This window comes from Castor canadensis, chromosome 10 (assembly GCF_047511655.1).
Source record: "Castor canadensis chromosome 10, mCasCan1.hap1v2, whole genome shotgun sequence".
In the NCBI taxonomy this organism is placed as follows: Eukaryota; Metazoa; Chordata; class Mammalia; order Rodentia; family Castoridae; genus Castor; species Castor canadensis.
The window spans coordinates 115,980,743-116,000,543 of record NC_133395.1 but is presented as its reverse complement, the minus strand read 5'-3'; the positions used below and the strand labels follow the sequence as shown (position 1 = coordinate 116,000,543).

Genomic DNA, 19,801 nt, shown 5'->3' with positions numbered 1-19,801 from the left:
ATTTCAGTTTTCTATTATTCTTCACCATGAACCTTTATACTACTAGTTTCATAAACATATCATTTCTGTATTTGTGCTGTTTTTATTTTACCTGCAATGTCTTCTCTTTTTCTCAAAACACAAACAAATCCTAGCTCAGTTTTCCATCATCTCCACAGAACTTTCTCTATAGCTGAAGTCCACATTGATCTTAACATTCTCAAAGTATAAGCTTCTGGTCATCACCATGTCCTTTCAATCATATCCTGTTTTATATTATGTTACTTAAACTTTTAATTTTGCCTCACCAGAAGATAAGCTATGGCTTATTTTATTCCACATTTCCCTACTTCATGGTACTCAATTCAGAGCTAAATAGTCAACATCTAATAAATATTTGGAGATTGACTGATTTCAATACCTTTGGAAATAATTTATTTTTCTAGGAAGATCAGATACTCATCACATACATGAAGATTATAGAACTTGAGAAATTATGACCCAATTAATAAAAGTCATGTAAGTCACAGAATTAATCAATTTTGCTAAATTGAGAACAAAATAAAAATATTACCTCTGGATTTTCACTTAAGTATATCTGTTTAGATATGTTGTTAATTGTACAAATCCACTGCAAGAGGAAAACAACAGAAACGTGATTGACAACACTTTTTCCAACATACTTCTGAAGAAGAATGTTCAATATCCAAATGAAACAGAAGTTTCATTAGAAGTTAACATATAACCTTCTTTGTAAAAGTTACCTTGGGCCTAGGAATGTAGCTCAGTGGTAGAACACAGGCTTAGCATGCATGAGGCCCTGGATTCTATCCCCAGCACCAAAAGCAAAACAAAATAAAAACAAGGAAACAACTTGCTATGAACATGTATATAAGAGATCATTTAGCAGATTTGCTAATTATTTATAAATCCCAAATTTATTTCATATAAGGAAATAAAAAATATAGCAATCATGTTAAATTATAATAGTCTATATCTTTTTATATTATTTCCTCCCTGAATTCCCACCAGACAAGACAATCTTAATTCCAATGCAAAAAAAATTGACACAAGTAACTTCCTGATTAACATATAGTACATACCTCCCTTCTTTCTACATAGAAAACTCTCTGTTCCACATCTGCTTCATTCTCAAGGATTCCAGTGCCTAATAGGCCTCACTAAAGTAAGTAGTATTTTGTTTAGTAAACCATGCACAGAGTTGAAACTTTGTCTGTCTTCCTCAAGAGACCCAAAAGCAAGTTTTAATATGAACACTTTGCCAAGAGGTAAATAGAAGTAGATTGCCTACATAATTTCCAACTTTGTCTTTTACCAACACAATTATAATACTAGATAAAAAGGCTCAAAATCAAGCTGTAGTGTATTTTCATGGGAGAATATTTTTAAAGTCAAAATTTTTAAATTATCAGTTCTTGGTTGTGCCTTACCTTCCAAATTTGGTGTACTAAGAATAAAAAAGGAGCCAAAACTAAAAGGCTTGTGAGGAAGAACAGAGACTCCCAAATTTTTATTTTTCTGTCTTTCATTTTCCCAAGGTTTTTAGATGCTTCCTGCCATGGCACACCTGCTGCCACTATGTTCTTACTGCAGCGAATACCATCCCAAAGGGTTGGTGAGAGAAGGGAATAAATTAAACTGTTACCTCATGATACTAATAGCCTGCCAGAAGGCAAGTCACAAGGTCATTGCTGAATTTAAACCTTTACGATAGCAAAGACATGATCTCTAAGGTCCCTCCAACTATAAACTTCTGTGAGAAACTTTAGAATGTCACTTGAGAACATTAGACTTAAAAAAAAGATTTTTAATTCACTAGGATTTTTCCAAAATTTCTATAATGAACACATTATTTTGTTCTCAGAAAAATAATTTCAAATGTTGCTGAAGAAATTAAATATGTAAAAATTTACCTCTTCATGGTCTTTTTTACTCTCTGCTTGCAAAATTGAAGATCTAAGGTGAAAAAGAAGAATTATTTAAAAAAAAATTCTAAAACCTCAACTTTAAAATTAAAAAAAACCAAAAAAACATGACCAACAGTATTTTAAGAAAAGAAGACCATCAAAGTCAACAGGACAAAGATTTTAACAGCTTCAACTTTGTCAATAAACGTGGCTATCTACACCAAGATGTGCCAAATGGAAACAGGTGCTGGCTCTAAGAAGACAGAACATGAAGGTATACTTCGCATTTCATGGAGGTGCGACAATACATTTCATCTGACACTTATTACATACCACAACTCTACTAGAAAATACTAACATCATTATTGACTGTTTCTTCTTTAATATGAGGGTTAAATCAAGCTGGGTGCTGGTGGCTCACACCTGTTATCCTCACTACTCAGGAGGTGGAGATCAGGAGGTTTGCAGTTCACTGCCAGCCTGGGCAAACAGTTCCCAAGACCCTATCTCAAAAAACCCTTCACAAAAATAGGGCTGTTGGAGTGGCTCAAGGTGATGGACCTAAGTTCAAGCCCCAGTACCACAAAAGAAAAAAAAAATTATATATATATATATATATATATATATATATATAGGGTTAAATCAAAATTTCAATATATGAACCACTAACACATATTTTGCTTTTTTAAAAATAAAAACCATATGGCTCAAGTGCTAGAGAACCTGCCTAGCAAGTGTGAAGACCAGAGTTCAAACCCTAGTACCACGAAAATAAAGAGAAACATATTTTTTCCTAATTTTGTATCACAGCAGGAATGAAAAACGGGAAATCATGTAAGCATTGGCAAAAACTAAAAATACAAAAATGTAAGTACTAGTAGTAACATATTAACAATTTTAATGAAATTAAAAAATTACCAAATTAAGATTTGGTAATTTTGCCAAATGAACAGAGACTCCTTATATCTAGTTGATAACTGACAGTACTCACATTCATTATGTTTGTAGAACTAATACAAAATTAACCATTTTGACAGGATATAATGATCCATACTATCTTCTTTTAATTGGTTTATTAAAGTGCATAAATAGAGGGAAAATGATTTTCAGGGAACCCAGAAGCTGCTTCTGAACATTAAGAAAGTTCAAAGGTCAAAATCAGTATTTTAATTAAATGGAGGGGGCAAAAAATCATAGCTATAAACTAAATATCATTAGGAAAATGCTTAAGTTATGCTATATGTCTAAAAAGATTACAGTACCTCCATTATGAAATGGTTTTTAGTAAGAGGCTGCAGATCCAAATAATATATGCACTATATCTTCAATTATTTTAAAAAGTACTCATGCTGGGCACGGTGGCTCACGTCTGTAACCCTGTCTGGGAGGCTGAGGCAGAAGGATCACAAGTGCAAACTCAGTCTAGGCAACTTAACGATACTCTGTCTCAAAATAAGATTTTTAAAAAGGACAAGGGATGTCACTAAATTAGAGTGCTTGCCTAGAATGTTCAATCCCCAGTACCACACACAAAAAAAGTATTCCAGATAAACACTAAAAGGCAACAAATGAAATATCATTGTTGCTTCTAGTTAATAAAATTATAGGTATTTTTTCCATACTCCTTTTTATATTTATGCTTTTCAAAAATTTGTTGTAAGCCAAGAACTAGTGGCTTACACCTATAATCCTAGCTACTTGGGAGGCTGAAATTAAGAGAATCCCAGTTCCAGGCCAGCTCAGGCACAGTTCACAAGAACCATCTCCAAAATAAGCAGAACAAAATGCACTGGAGATATGGCTCAAGTGGTAGAGTGCCTGCTTACCTTTCAGTAGTTTAAAATATTAACAGATTCTATTAAAGTAGAAAACAATACTAACTTTTTTCCATCAAAAGAAGTGATCTGAAAACAGTATCGCCTGTCTTCACAGTCCACAGCCATCACTGAACAGTTGTCTATGTCCATGGCCAGGCCTCCTGCCACATCTCCTCGGGCTTGACTCATTAAGTTTCCACCCTGCGTGAAGTAAAACTGTCTATCCCAGGTAGATGACACCAAGCCTGTTTTACTAAATGAAGACAGTACAGTGACACTTTTTAATGACATACCTGAAATTACCGTATCATCAGGCAGACACAAGATAAAACATGTTATAAAGACCAGCCTTAAAAAAGGCACCATGGTGCCAAGAAAAGGATTTTACGTATGTTTGCTCATTTGTGTGAATCTGTGTACAGCTTCCAAAACAAGGCTGGAAGTTATCAAATTTCAGCTGTTATAATAATGATATATCATAAAGTACAAGTTAATATTCCAAAGAAATACATTCAAAATAAAATAATTTGGTTTATTCCTAGGTTGAACGTCCTTCATCCTATTACAAGGGAAAGCTGGGGATATAGCTCAGTGGTAGAGCACTTTCTCCAGGTCCTAAATTCAAATTCAATCCCCAGTACTACCAAAAAAAAAAAACAAAAACAAAACAAAACAAAAAAACAGAACAGCCTAGTCTATCTTCAAATGAAAACTAAAATTTAACTTGATGTAATAATCATTATATATATTTTAAAGTATGATACATGATGGTATTTAATAGCATTCACATGTTATGATAAATTTATTTATTTAAAGTCAAACTGGTTTTACCTCTTTTATAATTTATTCAATAATTATCTAAGTAGAACTTTCTTTGAAAAGTATGGGTATACTTATCTGTCCACAAGTTCACATAAATACTAACACCACTAAAAAGGTTCAACTGTTAGTAAAATCAAAACAATTTGGCAGACAATATCAATCATATATTATATTCATTTGGCACTACCTTCCAAGACATATAACATATGAAAGTATCAGTAGTTTTCTTACTTCCTAGCATTAAGGTATCCAGCCTTTTGGGTTAAATTTCGATTAACAGGAAATTTGGTGGGGTCTGGGTCAGGCACATATAAAGGGTCACTGGCTACTTCCAAGTCCTCTATTGTCTGTTGCATGGTCTCTACATCACTGTCCATTTCCCTGCGAACACTAACACAGAGAACAGATTACTTACTACCAGCCACAATCAGCAAAAAATTCTTTACCAATCATGTTTATCTGTATAGATGTTTTGTACACATTTTCTTCAAGAAAAAAGCAGTTGCATAGGTGGTTAAATACACTTCAAACAGCTTACTTAACATTTTAACTGAAACTTAGATATTTTGGAAACAATACGAGTATCTAAAAACTAATGAAGCCACACTGAATCCCTGTCCGTGGAGGAATTTTCAAACTGCTCTGTGGTAGAGCACTTGTCTAGCATCCATGAGGCCCTGGGTTTAATTCCCAGCACCACAAAAGAAAGAAAAACTATTTCCCTCTCTCCATACCTCAGATTGGCAATAATATTGCTGAGACTTTGAACCTAACTAGAACTGCTTTCCCTCTCTAAGTTCTATGGCTTCCAAAACAAGATTTGGTAATCTCCCAAGCAACCCCCACAATGTATAAGACTTAAAGGTAATTTCATCTATGGATAATTACTATTATCTTTGTTTTATTCAGACATAAAAGCTAGCTCTCAATCATTAAAATTTCTACACTGTTAAGAAATTCAGAATTTCCATTCTAGGGAAAAGGGGGTTAAAAAAAAAAACTAAAAACAATATCCACAAGATATGTGAGAAACATTCTTATGGCAGGGAAAATAATCTGTCAGGAAATTAAGTAGTAAATATTTTTTAAATTATGGCATTTAGCTGTCAACTTATTCTCATTTCACTTTCAATTTTAAGAAAAAAGTACTTACTTCTGTACACTTGTTCCAATATTAGCTAAAAATTCTTCCAGTTGTTCACTGAGATTTTCAGAACCCATCTTAAAGAAACTTATCTGGGGTAGAGGAGTGGAAGATTGAACAACACAAACATACACACACAAAAATACTTAAATCATATAAACAATCTCTAAGATACGTGGTTAAGTCTAAAAACAAACAATTATTACATTTGGATAGTAACAGGCTACAGTTTGCAACATCTACTGGAAAGAGCCATTGAGAAAACCAGAAATAAATTCCACTTTACATCGTTTTATATACTTTGTTTTTGAGACAGGGTGTCACTGTATAGTCTGGGCTGGCCTCAAACTCCTATTCCTCCTGTCTCAGCAATCTGAATTCTGGGACTACTGCCATATGCCACCACACCTGGCTTATTAATACTCTTATACCTGAAGGAATATTCAAATTTAACTCAACTTTTGTTGAGGAGGTGGGTGGAGGGGGAGGAGGTGGAGTGGGTGGTAAGGGAGGGGGTGGGGACAGGGGGGAGAAATGACCCAAGCATTGTATGCACATATGAATAATAAAAAAATAACTTAAAAAAAAAAACTCAACTTTTGGGGGGCAGTACTGGGATTTGAACTCAGGGCCTCGCACTTGCTAGCCAAGTGCTCTACCAGTTGAGCCACACCTCTAGCCCATGAACTCTTGATTTTTTGACTGATACCGCCAAAACTCAATTTTCTAGCCTCCTTGCTGATATGCACTCTTTTGGCACTTGAGAGTTCATCTATTATTTTTAACTCAAGAATTTTGCAAGGAACATGGAACAAATTAAACTTGTTCATTCTCTTTCAGCAAGAATGAGTGGGAAGCTCCAGGAATAGATGTAACAATGGAATTCATTTAGCTTTCTGCTTCCTGTCCCCAGCTGAGGTAGACAAGGTCTAAACACAATGTAAATGTTTTCAATTACTCTAAAACATTTGAGATCTTCAATTGCAAGGAAAAACCATTCTCCTCAAACTCCTTAAAACAGTACACCAATGACATTTTTCAAAATTACTTATTAAAAGCCAGACACAAATGAGTATGTTGACAAGTTTGTAGTAAGTACAGTAAGTTCTATTTAATGTAAACACCAAGCTTGATATATGGCTTTTAGCACAGTTTTAATCCAAAAGCTCATTTACCTGAGCTTGCATGTACCCAAGTAGAGGTTCTAATAATGCTATTTTCTTCTTGTACTGAAGAGTATTTAATGCACAAAAATAATGCATCATGGTCTGGTGTTGTTTCTTTCTGGAAGTGTACACATCTTCTGTTACTTCATATTTCACCTTTGAATGAAAAGATTAAAAATACTATTATTTATTGAATTTTTAATTTTCTTCAGTAGTAGCTATGGGGAAAACTACCAAGGAAAACAGTGTATCATTAGTAAATGAACATAACATTCCTGATTTTTTTTATCTATTACAAGTGCTTTAACATATTGGCTAAGCTGGTTTCTAGTTTACCAACCATATTATTTACAAAATGTGTATTTGCATATACCTACAAATGTAAAATATCTAAACTAAGCATGGCAGAAAAAGTCTACCATATGGAGGAAAGGCAGACAGTTGTTACTAACTTAGCCATTAGACTATGACCTCAAACAGTTCACAGCATTCTCCCTTTCTGGTTCTCTCCCTACCACTATTCTTCCTATTTTCTACTTGCTTGTCTTCCTTCACTCATGCTTAAAATACATATACTCCCCTGAATTCCTTTATCCAGACAATAAATTTTTATTGAGAACTTATTACATAATGTGCATTAGGCTCTCCTTTCTTCGTCCTTCTCTGAGAATATCTCATCAAGAACCAAGAACAGGGCTGGAGGTGTGGCTCAAGTGGTCAAATGTCTGCCTAGCAAGCATGAGGCCCTGAGTTCAAACTCCAGTACCGCAAAAAGAAAAAAAAACAAAGAACCAAGAATATTCAACCATACCAATGACTCAGTGGTGGCAAATTTTTATCTCCTGCCCCTCACTCTTGCCAGAGGAAACACATCTCCAGCTGGGTTCTTTCCATGTTTCTGTGTGTAATATGTGTGTGCACAGCACTGGAAATGTATAAAACGAAAGACAGTATCTTCCTTAAAAACCTGTTCTTCTAGTTTATTTCTTACCTCTCTTAATTATTCCAGGCTCCATCAGTCAACCAAGTACTAGGACTTATTTTTGATGCCTGCTCCTACTATAAGTTTCAATTCTTATGAAGTATTTCCCAAAGTATTCCTTTCTCTCCTCTTTCAGTAACAACGTTAGCTGAGACTTTTATTATGTCTTGGCAAACTATTCCAGTACCTTTTCATTAGATCTCCTTCTCATTTTCATTCGTGTTCTTATTCTATAATTCAACTGCATTGTTACTCACCTACTTACAATGATTTGGTGGCTGTTCACCCCCTCTAACACAAATCTTGAGGTCATTAAAATTCAGCCCCAAAACTACGTCTGCACTGACATTTCTGCCATACCTCCCCAAACATATCCAGGCATACTAATAATTATCTTCCCTCATAAGAACAGTAATTATGGCTAGAATTTAATGAAAACTTGCTGTAAGACAAGTATTCTGCATGCATTACCTAATTTTATTGATACAATTAAATTTTTCTAACAGAGAAATAAAGGATTGGAATTAAGTAACTAGTATATAACCTCAGGCAGTTGTAGCAGAGCTCAGATTTGTCTCAAAACAGTCTGACTTCAGAGCAGTGCCCTTCACCTTTACACTCTCCCGACTCCACTGTATGCCATTGCAAAATCTTTTTTTTTTTTTTTTAAGGAACACCCTCTGCCTAATCCCAAAACAGTCATGTCCACTTATTTTCAATGCAAATGTCACCTCCTAAAAGTATAATCTTTCCTAATTCACCAAAGCCTATGCTCTTCACATTTTAGTAAAACCTCATTGTAATCCATGCCCCCTCTTCATCCTTGGACTATAGGCACCTAGTCTAGTCACATGCATTCACAACAAAGCTTTCAATAAGTGTGGAGTATCCATTCTTTGTGGGCAAGAGTGGAGCCTACTCACACTGTTTTCTCAAGGTACCCAACATACTGCTTGATACATACGTATGTATATCTAGTAGGTGCTCAATAAATTTTTAAATGAAAACATTTATCAAAGATTGTTTTCAAAATACTTGGAACACACCTGCCTATATGAGGCCCTAAGTTCAAACCCCAGCACTGAAAAAAATTTTAAAAATACTTGGAACAGTCAGAGGCAATATAAACTATAAATTAGTGTCTAAAATAAAATAATTAATGTAGACCTCAAAATGTCTAATATCAGTATTTGCATCATCAACTAATTTGTGAACTAAAATTATAGGTGAAAAGCAGATCTTTAGACTGAATTCTGTGTGAGAAACATTCCCTTTATCATAACAATAACTGTTGCAGACACCCTACTCAATCCTGTAGTGTCACATGCAATAACTGTGTCTACCGATAGCTGTAGCCAAGGCTATGGACACTAACTCCCAGGAAAAGAGATCAGCTCACTTTCAAGCACCTAGTAAGGTCCACACATCAAGTCTGCATTAGGCACAGAGAAAGAACTGATCTTAAAGAGCACCCAGACAAACTTGTTAATATTCTCTTCTTTAAGCTTTACTTGAATGCTTCTCTCCTCAAATATAATGTAATATTTCTGCATTTCTCTCCTTGAAGAAATATCAAAAGACAAATATTCCCTGTAAATGAGGAGGGCCTTATAACAGAATTTCATTGAGTTATATGTACAACAATTCTACTTTTTGACTATTGCACCTCACAAGACATTTATGAATACATACATGGGTCAAATGAAACGGAACATATGCAATGTTATCAAAATACAAAGCCAGAAAAAGCAGTATTATATACTGCACATCAACTACATTTTTAGAACAATTATGTTTTAATTATAACTTATCTAATTATAGCAGGAAAAAAAGCATTTTGTTTGAAGATACTAACAATTACCAGAAAGGTTCTAAACAGTTAACAGGAAAGAATTATCTAAGAGCAAAACACATAAATTAACTATTGGCTCTACTTTTAAACAGGAAAAACTAAACCATCTTATGAAATAGTCACTAATTGTGATACAGAAGGAGTAGGTACATATCACACCTTGTCATTTTCTCTTTTTTTTGACAATCGGCTATATCTGTTAATTGCAGCATCATGATCTGGAAAGCAGAAACGAGTGTTAACAACAATGAACTACTTTGCAAAACATAAATGCTTTAAATCGTTTTCATATGTGCATCTTTATGAAAATGTACTAAAGCAAGGTAAGAATTCTATATCATGTGACCATTATATTCAAATTGTCCCCATAGTCAAACTTCCCCTAAATTATGTGTCTGATTCTTAAAGTGATTAAAAAAAAGAAATCACTGAATTCTAAGAAAACTGTAATACACTAAAAGTTTTTAAATTATTTTTAGTCCAAAAACATAGCAAATGCTCATACATCCATCCTTAGCATACATGAGCTGGGTTCAATCCCCAGCACCACAAAGAAAAAAAATTCTTTAAAAACTAGGTAGAATATTATACCATCTCTTTAGGCATTATGAACACAGTAAACTGTGAGACTGATGTAAACAGTGTATTCAAATAACAACATTGATTTAAATAATGTGTACTTTTAATTAGGTTTATTTGTTTTCAATTATTGCCAAAAATTGGCCTGTATGTACACTGATAAATGCATCAATAAAAGAAATTAGTGTGTAAAAGTATTCAGGTCTTACCATTACTAGCGATCTGAAACACTTCTTTTAATGTCAATATTTCTGGGTAAGTTCAAGAAAAATTTCAGGTTAGTATATTTATGAAATATCTTAAACTCTGTCTATAAAGCAACAAATGCTACTTAAGCTGTACTCTAAATAAAACTTTATACTTCCATATTCCAGGTGAAAACGTTAATCTGTTTCATCTAGTCTATGGGATATTTATTATCATTAGCAACATATCACCAGAAAAATCTACTTTATCAAATTAGTGATGATACAAAACAAATTTTAAAACCCATTGTAAATGCTAAAATATGTAAATATCCATCCAGGCTGGCAGAATGGTGTAAGCATAAGAGCCACTTGCCTTGCAAGCATGAGGCCCTGAATTCAAACCCCAGTACTGCCCCCCCAAAAAAAAAGATATGCAAATATTCTGACTCAGTACCACAGTTCAACTTAGCAATTCATTTTTTGATATATGACTCTAATAAATTCAAATCCTGAATGAGAAACAAAGAACATTTTATTTAAAAAAATTATATAATTCAGTCTCCTGAATTGTGAGAATTACTTTCTCAACCTTGGAAATGACCATATTTGAGTATCATCAGAATTAACTCCATGTGTAAAATACAATGGTCTTTGTTCCATGTATAATTTAAATACTCTACCATTCAGTGATACATGACTTCAATATTTTTATTCTATCTACATATTCTGGATACAGGTCTACATGACTTTCTGAGTTTAGGAATGATGACAAAAAACAAGTCAATTCTATAAAACCCTCACTGATCACATAGTAACCCTAAATTGGCAAAAAAAAATCCACAGACTGCTAAGTCACAGGTCATTAGATGTGCCAGCACCCCTACTGCCTGCCACTGTAGCCCATATAAGCCTCTACACTATGCCACTCTCCTAATGCAGGCCTTGGGTCATACTTCACTGGATTCCTTTAACTTCTTAGTCCAATCTCCTAGCCCTCAAATCCACTCTTCTCCAAAAACAAAACGACTGTGCCTCTTTACTCCTTAAGGACTCCATTGGCTCCTCTTTGCTCGTCATCAAGCAGAACATCTACAGCATGATCTGGTCCATCTAATCTAATCTACTTCTGAGTTCATCTCTCGCCTCACCCCAACCCACGCAACACTGTGACTACACTGAACACCTTATCATTCTCAAAGCCAAGTTAGTATCTCTACAACCCGAACCTTCATGCATTCTAGTCTCCCTAATAGAACAATGTCTCCCTAATAGAACAATAACTCCCTTCTCCTGCAAATTCCTCTTTATTGTTCAATGCTCATGTTAGATTTTTGGTGAAGTGTTTTTGGTGAAGAGGTTTTCTGAGCCCTCACAATACTCTCTCATCCCCTAATTATCAGAAACAGTATCATAATTACGTGTTTATCCATATCATTCTCTAGAACATCTCAAAAGAAGGGATATCTCATTATATCAGTACTTGTCAGGATATACTTCATTACCTATCAAGGACTCCTATAAATGTTTGGTGACTGATTAAAATAAAACTGGCACGGGTTGGTCAGAAATGGTTTGAGTATGAAGAAATATGCATTCTATAAGCACTGATCTTCTGACACTGATGAAAGTAAACATAAGCTTGACTTTAATACCTTTCAGATCTCTTTCCTTAAACTGGGTAATGGGGAACATCATGGCATCAGCAAGTTGAGTTGAAAGAACCGCATGACAAGAGCTAAGCTAATAAAAGAAAAGACCAAAAAGGCCAAATGACTAACAGATAACATTTATAACTAATAAATGCCTACACAGAGACATTTAACCAATGTTATATATATTAAACAGAATCTAGTTTGAAATAAAAAGGCTCTCTTACATTTTACCATAAAGAAAATACCAAAAAATATGTGATATAGTAGAAAGTATACAGCCAAAAAAATTTCCATTTTAAACCCTTAAAAGAAAACAAGGTAATACTGGATTTGGCAATAATTTCTTAGATACAACATCAAAAGCACAAGGAACAGAAGAATATATAAATTGGACTTCATCAAAATTAGAAACTTGTTCATCAAAGGATATGATCAAGAAAGTGAAGTGCGTGGCCCATGTCTATAATGCCAGCACTCAGGAGGCTAAGGCAAGACGATTGTGATTTCAAGGCCAGTCTGGGCTACATAGCCCCCCCTCCTCAAAAAAAGAAAGAAAATGAAAACCCATGCAATAGGAGAAAACATTTAATATTTGCCAATCACCTATCTAATAAGAAATTTGTATCTAGAATAAAGAACTTTTACAACTCAATAAAATCAAAAAACTCAATTTAAAAAGTGGGCAAAGGATCTAAATAAACACTTCTCCAAACATAAAAAAAAGTCTAATAACCACTTGAAATATTACTAGCTATCAGAAAAATGCAAATCAAGTAACAAAGAGATACTACTTCATACCTACTTAGACTGTTACAATAAAAAAAAGAAAATAAAAATTATTGGCAAAGATATGGAAAAAATAGATCTCGTCTACATCCGTAGGGGGAATGTAAATTGGTATGGGCATGCACTGGACAAGACAGTTTGGTAATTCCTCAGAAAGTTAAAACAAAGTTACCATATAACCAAAACCACACCTAGGTATATACCCAAAACAACTGAAAACTGGTGTTCAAAAAAATAAACTTATACATAAATGGTCATAGCAGCATTATTCATAGGAGCCAAATTATGGAAACCCAAATGTCTATAACAAGTAGATAAACAAAATGTAGTATATTCATACAATGAAATTTTATCCAGCCAAAAAAGGAATGAAGTGTTGACACATATTACAACATGGATAAATCCAAATGCTAAATGAAAGAAGAAAGACAAAAAGTCCACAAATTACATGGGCCAATTTATATGAACTACCCAAAGCAGGCAATCCATACAGATAGCAGATTAACTAGTGGTTGCCAGGGAGTAGAGAGAATGGGAAAGGAAACTGACTGCTTAATGGGCAGATGGTTTCTTTTGGGATGATGATAATGTTCTGGAACGACACAGTTGTGATGGTTGTACAACAGTGTGAATGTATTAAATGTCACAATGTCAAGTGTTATATGTATTTACTAGAATTTTTTCAAAAGGAAAAACATTCCATTTCCTGTAAGTATTGTATTTCTTTATATTGATCTCCTAGTATAACATTTTGCTATAATAAGTTATTAAGATATTAGAAAAACTGGAGCTGGGGTATAGCTCAGTGTTAAAGAGCACTTGCCTAGCATGTGTAAGGTCCTGGGTTTGATCCCCAGCATGGCAAATTGTGTGTGTTATATACTATATAACTATTACTTTTCCAGGGTAAGAGGAAAAGGGAGGAAAGAGTTTTCACTGTAATAGTAGAGGAAATAATTTTGTACTCTCCATGTCTCTCACTACCTTTCTTCTTCATGACTTCTAGGTCTTTTTGTTTCTGTTATGATTTGCTGTGATGACTGGTCTGGGACATTAAGGGTTGATTTGGGCTGTTTTAGATGGAAGGATTAACAAAAAGCAAACAGTAAAATGTTGTTTAATGGCAAAAGAGAAACCACAAAGGCCCTAGCTATAGCCACTGCATCACTCTTCTTTCTCTGCGTACTTCAGATGACAGTGAAGAGACTAAATGACACCTGGATGAGGAAGTTGACTCCTGGAAAACAATCTGTGTCAATCAGATATTGTTTTATGAGACAGTCACCATGATATGGAAATAAGGTCCTTCTTTAGCAATCCTTGGAAAATTACTCACATAATTATAATAATAAAAGTTCCCCATAACAGCCGAGTAACTTAATTATAACATCGCTTATTAAAGCAAAATAAATACTTACCTCGTCTATAACTTTTGAAAACTGTTGTAAGGTAGAGCTCATAACTTCATCATCACCCCCCAATGGAAAACGCTACAAAGTGGGAAACAGAGATGAGGTAAAAGGTTCCATATTATCCATTTTTCATGAATGACAACATCGGTTTACATTTTCAAGTAACTTTAGAAAATTTCTAAAATTTTGAATAGACTCCAAAAATACCATTTTAATAGAACAATTTTCATGATTAATAAATATTAGTTAGCACTGTGTTAAGTAACCAGTTAACATAATATATGAAGTGCACACCATACTGGGAGTTCAAAGATTTGGCACTTAGCTCCAGTTTTTCCAATAACTGACAGTGTAACCTTGAGCAAGACTCAATTTCTTCATTTGTTAAAAAAAAGATAAGCTAGTGCTCACTTTGGCAGCACATATACTAAAATTGGAACACTACAGAGAAGATTAGCATGGCCCCTGCACAAGAATGACATGCAAATTCATCATGTGCTCCATGTTAAAAAAAAAAGTGTACTAAATAACCTCTGTATCTAAGCTAATGTATCAAACACTAAATCATTAAAATTATCTCAGTATAGGTACTACAGTGAAATTTCAATAGCATGTTCTGTGAATTCAAGAAAGTTTAAGGACTTCAGGTTGTAGAGCGTCTGCCTAGCAAGTGGAAAGCCCTGAACTCAAACCCCAGTACCAAAAAAAAAGGAAAAAAAAAGGCATGTTGGCACATGTCTGTAATCCCAGCACTCAGGAAGCTGAGGAGGGAGGATCCCAAGTTTGGGGCCAACAAAGAAAGACCCTGGTCTCAAAAAAAAAAAGAAAAGAAAAGAAAAAGAAGCTGGGTGACAGTGGCTCACACCTGTAATCCCAGCTACTGAGGAGGCAGAGATCAGGAGGATCATTGTTCAAAGCCAGCCCAAGCAAATAGTTCTACGAGACCTTATCTCAAAACAATCCTTCACAAAAAAAGGGCTGTTGGAGTAGCTCAAGGTGTAGGCCCTGAGTTTAAGCCCCAGTACAACAACAACAACAAAAAAAAAGATTCTTGATGAGGAAGTCTATCTGTACAGATATTATACTGCTACATATGCTAAATCATGCTCTTCAAACTTTGATATACGATACCTGTTTTTCATATTCTTTTAAAAGTTTTGAAGTCAGGTGTGTTGCTGCACTTAGTTCATTCTAAAATAAAAAATTAGCATTCAAATTAGCACAGTAATTACTGATTAAGAGTTGTAACTGAAGATACCTAGACCATTTTCATTTACTATCATTTAACATAAATGAATACAACATATTTTTTAAAAACCTTATTTCAGTCACTGGAAAGAGAACTACCATTAAAGTATTTCAAAGGAAAATTCAAACCCAGAGACACTGTCAACGAAATCAACAATATTCCAGGTTATACCCTTTTGGTTAATAAAAGCTAAGCATTTAAAAAAAAAAAAGCATTAAATATTTTAAGTTACAACTACACATAACCTTAGCTAAATCTTTAAGAGATTTTATATGAATAACTGATAATTCTTTCTAGATTCTGATACCAGACTATGAAAAGCATTTAGTAACACAATCAAAATGTGGTTGACATAATCATAAAACAGCAACACAGTCACATGAAAGATTGTTTTAAATTCAAAGTTTCTTTAGTCATGAATAGTACTAATATTTCTTTTACTTATTAGTATTTATGATCAGAAATCAAATCTTGAGAGGCCTATCACAACGAAAAAATAAACAACAATCAGCAACTTTTTTAGTGTGAAAATGTGAATCCAGAAAGGAAAGAAAATAAGGGAAAAAAAATGAAAGTTGTACACTTAATCCCAAAGAAAGGACATCACAGAACCCAGGTTGCTGTTAAAGCTTATAAATAAGTTATACAAAGGCAGGTGTAGTAGTTTGTGACTGAAATCCCAGATACTCTGTAGGCAGAGATCCAGAGGATCTCAGTTTGAGGCCAACCTATGCAAAAAGTAACAGAACCCCATCTCAACAAACAAGCCAGGAGTGGTGGTTCACACACCTACAATCCCAGCTACATGGGAGACACAGGAAGGAGGACTTCTGTCCAAGGCTGACCCCTGGCAAAAAGACCCTATCAGAAAAAAGGGCTGGAGGTGTCCTCAAGCCTACCAAACCCAAAGCCCTGAGTTCAAACCCTAGTACTGCCAAAAAAGAAAAATATAGTAAGTTATACAAATATAACTTCAAATTGTATTTTCTATATCCTATGAGAAAATCTAAAAAAAAAAGAAAATCTAGTCAAAGATTTCATAAATTTCATGTACTACAGAGCAACAACTAATTTTTACTACCTTCTACTAGCTAAATAGGGGCAGGCCACTTTCAAATGCTCTACTTAAAAAGGGGGCATGTTCTTTAAAATTTAAAAGCATGATTAGGGAGCTAGTGAAGCAGCTCAAGTGGTAGAGCACCTGCCTAGCAAGCATGAGGCCCTGAGTTCAAGCCTCAATATCACCAGAGGGGGGGAAAAAAAAGCATGATTAGCGAAAACGTAGGGTCTTTAGCCAAATCATTCTCAGTAAGTTTCAGTAAGAAAGTCCTTACTATATTTGGAGGAAAGGGTCAGATGTTTCAATCTTGTCACTTTTGTAGTGCTACAAACTAAACACACTAACTGAAATGTAAGCACTATAATACAATATACTTAATGTTCATTCATACTTTGAATAATATAGTATGAGTCCAAGATAGGACTAGGCACCAATAAACCAGACAGACACTATCTTTATCCTCATGGGGCTTAAAGATTGTTTAAATGGTATTGCATTAGCCCTTAGCTTTTTACCTGTGCATCATAAATCCGATGCATAGCTTGATACAACTGGTTCATGTAGTTGGAAATAGCTGTGGCATCTTCTTCAAATACACCCAGTAAAGACCTTGTCTGTATAAAATAAAACAAGTTAATGGTAGTTAATATAAAACTCAAATGGAAAAACATTTTTTCCTAAAGGAAGCAAAAATCCTAACATAATAGAGCTCTAGCAATTCTGAGTTTTAATCTATTTTTTCTTTTAATAGTAATGCCAAGAACTCAGGGTTTTTTGTTCTCAGTTTCACTTCACTAAAGAAGAGGTATTTTCCAACTATGTCACATAAACTTTAGAACAGCAAAGGTGAATTTTTTATGAATGAGAAATTCAGCAATTAAATTAAAAACAAATCAGTAGCAACCATCAACTTAGAGGCTTAGCTCAGTGACACTATGCTTGCCTAACATGCATGAGGTCCTGGGTTTGATCCCCAGCACTGGGGGGGAAAAACTAACAGTACTCATAATATGTATAACTATTTAAATGTTTCATTTCAGGATAAATTAATATGGTTACTTCTCTTCTTCCATGATCTTTTCTAGTAGTACCAAATCCCTCCATCGTAATCTAAAATAATGCCCCAGTACACCTCCCCAGCATGCAACTCATCACTCTATAAAATGCTAACTAGGTTTTTCTAAGTGCAGAATTTGGGTTCCTCCTTCTTCTTCTATTTCTACATTGTTTACCATTCTTTTTACAATGAGCATATGAAACTGATTTTTAAGGGGGAAAATTTGTCAGTAAGTAAACTATAAGAATGTTAATAGAAATGATCAAAAAGAAAAACTCAGCTAATCAAAGACAAGGAACACTTTAGGATATTTTATATCCTAAAGGTTGGGGAAGAATTAAAATACCAACGAGTACTGAAAAATTGAAGATTAAAACCTAAAGGATGACCTTATATTTTTATTCCCTCACATCCTATGTTCAGCAGAGGAAAGGCATAGAGTGGGAGGAGACACAAAATCATTATGCCAATATACGACGTCCATATTCTCAGTCCTCTGCTTTCCCAGGCCTCTGAGATTTTGACTGGACATTTTGGACATCTGGACATACATATATATGCATACATATATATCTGAGATGGGGTTCTATGTTGGTGAGGCTTGATCCCCATTTCCTAGACTCAAATGATTATCCTGCCTCAGCCTCTAGAGTAGCTAAGACTAAAAGGCATATGCACCACCACAGAATCTTTTTTCACTCTAGTGCTCCACTCCCGTTCCCCAGAGTGTTATTTTAAAATGTTAAAAAAAAAAAAAAAAAAAAGCAGTCTGGGGCTGGCGGAGTGCCTCAAGTGGTAAAGCACCTGCTAGCAAGTATAAGGCCCAGAGTTCACCCACAGTATGGGGAGAGGGGAGCAAAAAACTGGTGGCTCATACATATAATCCTAGCTACTGGGAAGGCAGAGATCTGGAGGATTCTAGTTAAAGGCCAGCCTGGGCAAAAAGTTAGTGAGACCCTATCTCAACAAAAAGCATGGTGCCATGTGCCTGTCATCCCAGCTAGGAAAGCATGACTAGGAGGATCATGGTCCAGGCCTGTGCATGAACAGGGAGAGACTGTTCAGAAAAATACCTAAAGCAAAAAGGGCTGGGGGAGTGGCTCAAGTGATAGAGTACCTGCCTAGCAAGCTCCAGGTCCTGAGTTTCAAACCCTAGTACGACAAAAAAAGAAAGAAAAATTTGCCACTTGGTTTTATTTTTTCTCCAAAAATAAGCAATGTCAATTTAAGGAACTCCACATTTATTTAGAAATATGTAGTGTGGGCTGGAGGCATAAATCAAGTGGTAGAGTGCCTGCCTGGCAAACAAGAGGCCCCTGAGTTCAAAGTCCAGGACCACCAAAAAAATTGAAGTGTAGTGTAGTATAAACTTAAAAGTTCTTATCTCAAAACAGGGCTGAAATAGGTTCCTTATTTTCTTGGGTTTTTTTTTTTTTTTTTTTTGTGGTAAGGAGGTTTGAACCCATGGTCTTGTACATACTAGGCAAGTGCTCTACCACTGAGCTATAACCACAGTCCAGATTCCCCACTTAAAGCTATTATTAAGTTCAAGACTACATATCACTATTTGTTTAAAGTTAGCAGCTAACAAAAATAGTATCAATATGATATCATTTCATTGAATCTATGATGGAATCCATTGCACAACACAGCCAGATGCCAGTGGCTCGTACCTGTAATCCTAGATACTCAGGAGGCAGAGATCAGGAGGATTGTGATTTGAAGCCAGCCCGGGGAAATAGTTCACAAGACCCTATCTCAAAAAAACCCATCACAAAAATGGGCTGCTAGAGTGGCTCAAGGTGTAGGCCTGGCGTTCGAACCCCAGTACCACAAAAAAAAAAAAAAAAAACAGTGACAAGTTACGATTTAAGGTTTTCTTATGTCTCAATATTTTGTCTTTATGGAAACAGACCTTCAGATAGTATTAATTGTATCAGATTGTGTCTCACATAAACAGAAAGAAAAATACAAGTAGCATCAAATTTAATATGTTCCTAAGATTTCTTCACACTCAGAGTTTAACTCTTACAAATCATTTTCCAACTGCGGAGTCATCAATATCAATGCTTCTCAGAACTGTCCCACTTTAGTCCCTAGGATTTTCTTTGAAGGCATGGATACTTGC

General features: G+C 34.8%; 1 protein-coding gene and 1 non-coding gene across 2 annotated transcripts in view; one reads left to right on the top strand and one right to left on the bottom strand.

The window, feature by feature from the left end:
• The window catches only part of Appl1 (adaptor protein, phosphotyrosine interacting with PH domain and leucine zipper 1), a 36,330-nt gene that overhangs the window by 13,187 nt on the left and 3,342 nt on the right, over positions 1 to 19,801 (bottom strand). The window contains exons 2-13 of the mRNA XM_020156507.2: positions 17,132 to 17,230; positions 15,439 to 15,498; positions 14,314 to 14,385; positions 12,110 to 12,197; positions 10,479 to 10,520; positions 9,850 to 9,908; positions 6,866 to 7,012; positions 5,700 to 5,782; positions 4,778 to 4,936; positions 3,789 to 3,977; positions 1,914 to 1,956; positions 554 to 610 (exon numbers count right to left, since the gene is read on the bottom strand). Coding sequence (XP_020012096.2) covers positions 554 to 610; positions 1,914 to 1,956; positions 3,789 to 3,977; positions 4,778 to 4,936; positions 5,700 to 5,782; positions 6,866 to 7,012; positions 9,850 to 9,908; positions 10,479 to 10,520; positions 12,110 to 12,197; positions 14,314 to 14,385; positions 15,439 to 15,498; positions 17,132 to 17,230 — 1,098 coding nt within the window. The remainder of the gene's footprint in view (positions 1 to 553; positions 611 to 1,913; positions 1,957 to 3,788; positions 3,978 to 4,777; positions 4,937 to 5,699; positions 5,783 to 6,865; positions 7,013 to 9,849; positions 9,909 to 10,478; positions 10,521 to 12,109; positions 12,198 to 14,313; positions 14,386 to 15,438; positions 15,499 to 17,131; positions 17,231 to 19,801) is intronic.
• LOC141413106 (U6 spliceosomal RNA) lies at positions 14,711 to 14,817 on the top strand. The gene has a single exon (XR_012437930.1). It is a non-coding gene; the product is annotated as a U6 spliceosomal RNA (small nuclear RNA).